Source organism: Saccopteryx bilineata, chromosome 2, assembly GCF_036850765.1.
Source record: "Saccopteryx bilineata isolate mSacBil1 chromosome 2, mSacBil1_pri_phased_curated, whole genome shotgun sequence".
NCBI classification, from domain to species: Eukaryota; Metazoa; Chordata; class Mammalia; order Chiroptera; family Emballonuridae; genus Saccopteryx; species Saccopteryx bilineata.
Genome location: NC_089491.1, coordinates 372,238,858 through 372,246,759, shown reverse-complemented (window position 1 = coordinate 372,246,759; position 7,902 = coordinate 372,238,858). Strand labels below are relative to the sequence as shown.

The window sequence follows — 7,902 nt, the reverse complement described above, 5'->3', positions numbered from 1 at the left end:
CTGTGACGTAACTTCCGGCGTGAGCGGCGAAAGCCGGGAGGGCCAGAGAGAGAGCAAGCAGGCATCCAGCAGCAGGCAGCAGGCGGGCGGGCTGGCAGATCGCACAGAGGGAGGGAGCGAGCGAGAGAGCAGGGAGTGAGCCAGCGAGGGCAGCCGCGTCCCGAGAGCAGCCGAGATTCCTCCCGTCCCTCTTACCCCCTCCCCGGAGCCACAGCGCCTCCGGTCTCCAGCGGAGCGGACACGGCCCTGCCCGGCCATGGCCTCGTTGCTGAAAGTGGATCAGGAAGTGAAGCTCAAGGTAGCGGCACCGGTCCTGGCTTCCTTACCCCTCGCTTCGATCCCCGAACAGTCTGATCAGCTCCCCATTCCCCATGGCGTCTTTGTCTCCCTGGGGACACCGGCTCTGAGCTTCCGCTCGGCTCAGCCCAACCCCCCACTCCCGAAGACGGCATGAGGGGAGAGGATAATACAGGGTGGTCTTCTGTACCTCGTATGGTGATGGAGAGCCCCGGACACGTGGTGGACTCAGTGCTTTAGGCTAGTGACAGCTGGAAGTTCCCCAGCCCCGCCTCCGGCCGCTGCCGCTGCCCTTGGCGTCAGGCCTGCCTAGTATCTTAGGCCAAGTCTGGACTGAAGTTGGCACGTTTGTGAGCTCACACCTCCCCTATCTGTCTGTCTTTCATCTGTTCACAAATTCAGACAGCCTCAGACACAGGGAGGGAGAGAGGGAAGACAGGCAGGCGCGGCCGCAAGCCCTGCTTCCCTCTCCTGAGATGGAGAAATGGGTCCGCAAAAAAATAAAGTACTTGCAATCTGGGGGCCTCTCAGCTTTTCATTACAATTACAAGGTGAGGGAAAGACAACTAGATTTGGGTCTCCCCATCCTGCCCTTACCGCTGTTGCCAGGTAATGACTTGCTCTTACTAAATTGTTCTTTGTTAATTTTAGGTTGATTCTTTCAGGGAGCGGATCACAAGTGAGGTGAGTGAAATAAATAGAAAACGTTAGTATCGGTTAATTGGTAGTTTCCTAAAGGAGAGATACCTGTTAACAGATACCGTCTCATAATTCTTAATGTATTTTTTCTCATCTTTAGGCAGAAGATTTGGTGGCAAATTTTTTCCCAAAGAAGTTGTTAGAACTTGATAGTTTTTTGAAGGTGAGAGATCCGTTTCCTTTTCCCAATTTTTTTGACCCTGGTCTTTCTGTCAAATGGGACAAATTAAGTGTTGATTCTATTTTGTTTTGTACTGTACAGTAATTTCATTTCTTGCCCTTCAAATGAGATACTCTTTTGTTCATCTTGAAAAGACTAATGAGGTGCTGGCCAGTTGGCTCAGTGTATAAATCCTCTGGTGTACGGACCTCCCAGGTTCTATTCCCTGTCAGGGCACACAAGAGAAGGACCATCTACTTCTCTCCCCTTCACTCTCTCTCTCCCTCCCTCCCTTTTCCCTCCCAAAGCCAGTGGTTCCATTGGTCCAAGCATCAGCCTCAGGCACTAAAGATAGCTCAGTTGATTGGACCATCCGCCCAAGATGGGTTGCTGGGTCACATGTGGGAGTCTGTCTCACTTTCTCCCCTCCTCTCACTAAAAACAAAACAAAAAAAACGACTAATGTTTGGGGTGTGGCTATCTTACTCTTTCAGGAACCAATTCTAAATATTCATGACCTAACTCAGATCCACTCAGACATGAATCTCCCTGTTCCTGATCCCATTCTTCTCACCAATAGCCACGATGGACTGGATGGTGTAAGTGTCCTATAATTGTCTTTGTCTTCTGAAGCAATAGGTTCTTTGTCCTTTATTTCCTGGTCAGTCTAAACATGTACAGAGGAGACAGTGGGATTTGGATCTGGGAATGAGGACTACAGACATGATGACTGCAGTACACCCCCTTTAGACCCTGATTTTTATTAATAGCATTGAGGTGAATTTAGTAATGCTACTGTGTGTTAGAGTTTCAAGTAGGACTAATAACTACAGGGTTCCCTCAGGCTGTCTGATCTGTTCCCACACCTCTAAGCAAGATTTTTCTTACCTGTTGCAGTGTCTTGAGTCTTGTTATTGGATGGATAGCTCTTGATATATAATTGCAGTCCCTATCTTTGCTGTGCATCTTTACTACCTATTCACTGTCAATTAAATATCTACATTCTATAACACTAATGACACTGTATTGCTCTTTGTCTGCATTACTGTCTCATTGTTAGAACTTAAAATTCAGGAAAGCAGAAACTATCTCAATCATATTTGTATTCCCAGCACCTAGCATTGTTCCTGGTACATAACAGGTGCTAAATATGTATTTATTGATCGAATATTGTTTCTTTATGGAACAAGCAGTTTTGTATATATTCTCTTAATTATTCTTTATCCTGCATTGAATGGTTCTTTTTTCCTATTGTTTATAGTAGCAATTTTCAACTGTGTGCTGTGGCACACTGGTGTGCTGCAAGAATTTTTAAAACATCCAATACTAGACTGTTTCATCAGGGGCACTGACCTCTATTCCCTTAGGTCAGCGGTTTTCAACCTGTGGGTTGCGACCCCGGCGGGTGTTGAACGACCAAAACACAGGGGTCGCCTAAAGCCATCGGAAATACATATTTTATTTTAAAATGTATTGTATAATAAATATGTATTTTCCAATGGCTTTAGGCGGCCCCTGTGTTTTGGTCGTTCGACCCCCCCCCCCCGGGGTCACGACCCACAGGTTGAGAACTGCTGCCTTAGGTTGTCAAATAAAACAACTGACAACAGCCAGCACAACAAGAGTGCTTCATTGTGAATGAATCAAAATTATACTTATTTTTTTAGTCACATTGGCAAAAAATATGTTTTTGGTGTGCTGCAGAATTTACCATATTTCCCCCATGTATAAGATGCACCTTTCCCTGAAAAATTTGGTGTCTAAAAACTGGGTGCGTTTTGGCATTTCAAATGCTGTAGATGGAACTGAAGACGAGGCAATATATGAAGAAAACGATTCGTCATCAGACACAGATAAGGACAAGCTAATGGATGGGAGTTTGACAGTGATGAGTTGTATGAATTTTATGAATAAAACTTGAGTTTAATAATTTTATGTAATACATTTTTTTAAAATTTTGGGTCCCAAAATTAAGGTGTGTCTTATACATGGGGAAATATGGTAATTTATGTCTGCTGAGAGATGCAAAGGGTTGGAAACCGCAGGTTTATAGTATCTGTCCTCCTGTATTTGCTTAATAGGTTATATTTCTTGAAAGGTTGGTCTTACCAACTAGAACGTAAGTTACTTTGTGGCAAGAACCTTTTCTTAAAGCCTTGTATGTACTTAGTAAATTGTATAATTAGTAAGGTAACCAGTGGGGTCAAAGAAGGGATTAAACTTGCTTAAAGTGTAACTGGTAGGGATGTGAGAGTTCAGAGCAGGCTAATTTCTGTCTCTTTATTTCCTTAGCCCACTTACAAGAAGCGAAGGTTGGATGAGTGTGAAGAGGCCTTTCAAGGTGAGAGCCCCTCCACCCCACCTACTCCCTGGTTTGCAGCCTTGAGAAACGGGATGGGTATGGTGTTCTCCAGGAATGGAAGCAGGATCTCATTTTATTTCTCAGAGTTGGCATTCCCAAGTCTTCCAAATATGGTCATTATTTAGCACGCTCAACCTCACTTTCCAGTAAAAGGGAGGGTTTGACTTAGTATGAACTGCCAAAGGAGAGAGCTTGGGGTAATTTCCCACCGCAGATTTTTCACAGAAGTCCCAGTTTCATGTTATTTTTTCCTCTTTAATAATAGTGCATTAAGTCTTTAAAGCATACTTTAATTTCCTTATTTTCAGACTTTGGGCACATTTTAAATGCTCATTTGTTAATCCATACACTCTCTCTTTTTGATTCTGTTGGTGTGTCAGTGTTTGTTGTGACAGATAAAAGGCAGAGGTCATAGCATCTCATGGGTCTGGGGAAGAAGAGAGAAAGGAGGGGGATGCTATGTCCTGGCCCTCAGCCCAATCATTTGGCCTTCTTCATGTCCCTGCCAGGAACCAAGGTGTTTGTGATGCCCAATGGGATGCTAAAAAGCAACCAGCAGCTGGTGGACATTATTGAGAAAGTGAAACCAGAGATCCGGCTGCTGATTGAGAAATGCAACACGGTGAGGCAGGGGCTAGTGACCAATAGGCTGACTTCTGACAGCCTGGCTTGAACTATGAAAAATGATGGATGGTGGGGCTGGAGGCATGGAGGTGATATGGGTGTTGGCAGACTAAGTATCTTGGCTCCTGTGCTCCTGGCATCTGGCCGCAGCAGCATGAATTGTATGCTTCATGGCGTAAGCAGAAAAAGCCATGGACTTCATATGTACATTTTATTCTCCTTACTCTCCAGGTCAAAATGTGGGTACAGCTCCTGATCCCCAGGATAGAAGATGGGAACAACTTTGGGGTGTCCATTCAGGTAATGTGCTTCCCTTACACACTGCAGAGGAAGGTTTTTGGAGATCCTCTTATCTCCCTGCTTTGTCAGTTTTTCCTTTCTCTTTGGGCTGCTGTGAAGTGATGTGGAAGACACTTCTGACTTACTGTTGTTGTTTGTTCCAGGAAGAGACAGTTGCAGAACTAAGGACTGTTGAGAGTGAAGCTGCCTCTTATCTGGACCAGATTTCTAGGTAGGGCTTGGCCCAGGCATTGGGGGCTGGTGAGGTGGTGATAAACACTGTCCGGGTCTCCTGCAGCTTCCTCCTCTTCTCTCTCCTTCCAGATATTATATTACAAGAGCCAAATTGGTTTCTAAAATAGCTAAATATCCCCACGTGGTAAGTAAGGGTTTTGTGGCCTGAGGGTGGAAGTGGAAGGACGGGAGGAGTGACTTGCTGGGGAGGAGCCGTCTGCGGCTAGTCGGCCTCAGGAACTAGCCTTTGCTCTGCCCCTTCTTTCAGGAGGACTATCGCCGAACTGTGACAGAGATTGATGAGAAAGAATATATCAGCCTTCGCCTCATCATATCAGAACTAAGGAATCAATATGTAAGTAACCTGGGCCCCTGCCCACGGTTGCTCTGTCTTCTCTTAGCTCTGGTGATAAATTTCTTGCCACTCTGTGGGGGTTGAGATAGGGGTGGAGGTAAAATGAATAGAACAAAGTCAGCGGAGTGTCAAGAACTCTGAAATCATTGAGGGTATATAGCTGGGTATTTTCCTTCTTTCTACCTGGATGGGAGGGAGTGTGATGTAGTATAGGGGCGAAGATGAGATTATTAGAGTCAGGCAGACTTAGGTTTGGAACCAAAGCTACCTGTAGTGTGTGGCCTTGGGTGAGTTGTTTAACCTCAGATTCCAGTTTCTTCATCTCTGAAATGCAGCTTAGAGTCATTATATACTCTACAAAGATGGTTTTTAAAAATGAGTGAGGGTCTCACCTGTGGTGGTCCGGTGGATAAAGCATCGACCTGGAATGCTGAGGTCGCCGGTTCGAAACCCTGGGCTTGCTTGGTCAAGGCACATATGGGAGTTGATGCTTCCTGTTCTTCCCCCTTCTCTTCCTCTGTTTCCCTCTCTATTTTCCTCTCTCTCCTCCTCTAATGAGTAAAGTCTTAAAAAATTTTTTTTAAATAACGAGTGAGATAATATATAAAAGGGCCCAGTGAAATTATTGGTATGTTAAATGCTCAATAAAGGTTAGTTTTTATTAGATACAGGGCCTTGGAAATACCCAGGTATACCCAGTTTTGGGGTATAAGAATTGGGTAGCACCTGACCAGATGGTGGCACAGTGGATAGAGCGTCAGACTAGGATGTAGAGGACCCAGGTTTGAGACCCTGAGGTCGCCAGCTTGCTTGAGCATGGGCTCATCTGGTTTGAGCGAAGCTCACCAGCTTGGACCCAAGGTCGCTGGCTTGAGCACAAGGTTACTTGGTCTGCTGAAGGCCCACGGTCACATATGAGAAAGCAATCAATGAACAACTAAGATGTTGCAACAAAAAACTGATGATTGATGCTTCTCATCTCTCTCTGTTCCTGTCTGTCTGTCCCTATCTATCCCTCTCTCTGAATCTCTTTCTGTCTCTGTAAGAAAAAAAAAAATTGGGTAGCCACCTTGATTTCAGGTTCAAATGAGAGAGTGAGATTATGTGAATTGCTTGGGGATTTGGTGGGGAGGGGCCTTTTCTTTTTGAGGCAGGGGTAGAATTCTCTATGATTCTCTGATCTCTTCTCCCAGGTCACTCTACATGACATGATTCTGAAAAATATTGAGAAGATCAAACGGCCCCGGAGCAGCAATGCAGAGACACTGTACTGAGGCCAGGGCCAGGGGACTCTGTGAGTCTGGCTCAAGACCGACATTGCCTTGGTTTGTTACATGACTATCGTGACGGGGAAACTGGCTGGAAATAGTAATCACACCTCTCTCTGTTTTTAGTTAGAGTCTAATGAAACTCTCATGTAGTTCTGTGACGTGTTTACCTCTTTTTTCAGGCCTCAGGAACTCTTCTATTTTCCTTCCCTAACACCTAACACCCGACCTGTCCTAATTTCTGGAGAACTCCAGGTTTGTGTGTGCAGGATATTGGCACAAGAACACTTGTGTTTCCTCTCCCCGCCCCACTCCTGTGTCTTGGGCTTTTTTTCCCTTTTGATGATTAGTTGGTTAGGAGCTGAGGGATCTAGAAGGAAAGTGCCAGGTTTTCTTTTTTAGGATCTGGGGTTGGGGAGACCAGCTCCTCTCTTCTGATGTAAGGTTAGGGTCTCTTGCTATTGTGGGATATCGGGTCCTCCATGCCACAGTTGTGCTGGTGATGACTTCAGGTTTCCCATCTACATACATGACAAGAAACATCTTAGACCTCAGCTGTTTCTAGCTCCTTCAGATGTTTTTATAACTAGAATTTTCACATACACATATGTGCACGATAGACACACACATCTGCCTTCCTACTCTGTTACCTGACTCCCCCCAAACCGCGACATGCGCACATGTGCATGCGCGCGCACACACACACATACACACACACACACACACACACACACACACTGTTCAGGAGTTGATAGTTGTCTCAGCTGTCATTCACTGGGGCCCATTGTCTTCTGATATTGTAGCTTCTTGGTACCCAGAGGCTGGTGAGTTGGAGAACCGAGAGGTGGGAGGCAGAGGGTTTGGAGAAGGCTCCTTTCTCTTTGTGTGATTTGGGTCCTGTTGGGCATTATTGCAAAGGCCAGTCCTCGGACTCCTGATTGCCTCTCTTCAGACCAGTTGTAAATTGGGGTGGGGGAGTCTACAGCTGTGAGTGCCAGATGCTGCTGCTCCGGCTGGGCTCTCTTTGGGAAAAGTATTTCTCTTATTTATAGTATTGTGCTTCCAGGGAAAGCAGTCACTTGTGTGTATATGTGTGTATACACGCGAGTGTGTACGCATTGTGTGTATGTGGAAATCTGCTGGGCAAGTCAAAACTATAGAAGAGTTGCCTCCTGTCTCTTGAATCTTCCAGAGATATCCCCCACTTTTTAACTTTACCAGTGCTGGAGAGTCAGTGTCTGCAGTTAGCCTGCTAGTGACTCTTTCAGTGTCTGTCTCTGACTTACTCTTCCCCTGTCTCTGTCTTCCAACCCCTAATCGTATTTCCACCTGGATACATCATTTTTACTCCCGATATGCTATATAGAGAAGCAGTCAGGATGCTCTCTTCCCGTGAATAGTACTCAGTAACAAACCAATTGCATTTTAGTTGGGCAGTGCCCCTACCCATCCTCCAGATCCCTTCCAGATAAAACATGTCCCTTCTCCTACCATGAGTTTCTCAGTTTCCCTTTTTGTTTGTTGGATTGTTCTGCTGCCCCTCCTCCTCACCCAACCGCCCTTGGATCGTAATGTATAATTCTTTTACCATGTCAAGAAATTATTAAAAATACAGGTACTTTGA

At 45.5% G+C, this 7,902-nt stretch overlaps 1 protein-coding gene across 1 annotated transcript; it reads left to right on the top strand.

Annotated features, from left to right (window-relative positions):
• Positions 1-27: 27 nt before the first annotated feature.
• PSME3 (proteasome activator subunit 3) lies at positions 28-7,902 on the top strand. Its single transcript, XM_066263549.1, has 11 exons — positions 28-298; positions 949-981; positions 1,097-1,159; positions 1,651-1,755; positions 3,449-3,497; positions 4,028-4,140; positions 4,374-4,442; positions 4,586-4,653; positions 4,746-4,800; positions 4,924-5,010; positions 6,204-7,902. Exons 1-11 carry the CDS (start codon positions 257-259, stop codon positions 6,282-6,284), a joined length of 765 nt encoding a protein of 254 aa, XP_066119646.1. The 5' UTR covers positions 28-256; the 3' UTR covers positions 6,285-7,902.

Excerpts from the sequence above, each read along its gene's own strand:
- PSME3 (XM_066263549.1), top strand. The coding sequence starts at position 257 with ATGGCCTCGTTGCTGAAAGTGGATCAGGAAGTGAAGCTCAAG. Across the intron at positions 3,498-4,027 it reads GTGTGAAGAGGCCTTTCAAG|GAACCAAGGTGTTTGTGATG; the intron begins GTGAGAGCCCCT and ends TGTCCCTGCCAG. Across the intron at positions 4,443-4,585 it reads ACTTTGGGGTGTCCATTCAG|GAAGAGACAGTTGCAGAACT; the intron begins GTAATGTGCTTC and ends TGTTTGTTCCAG.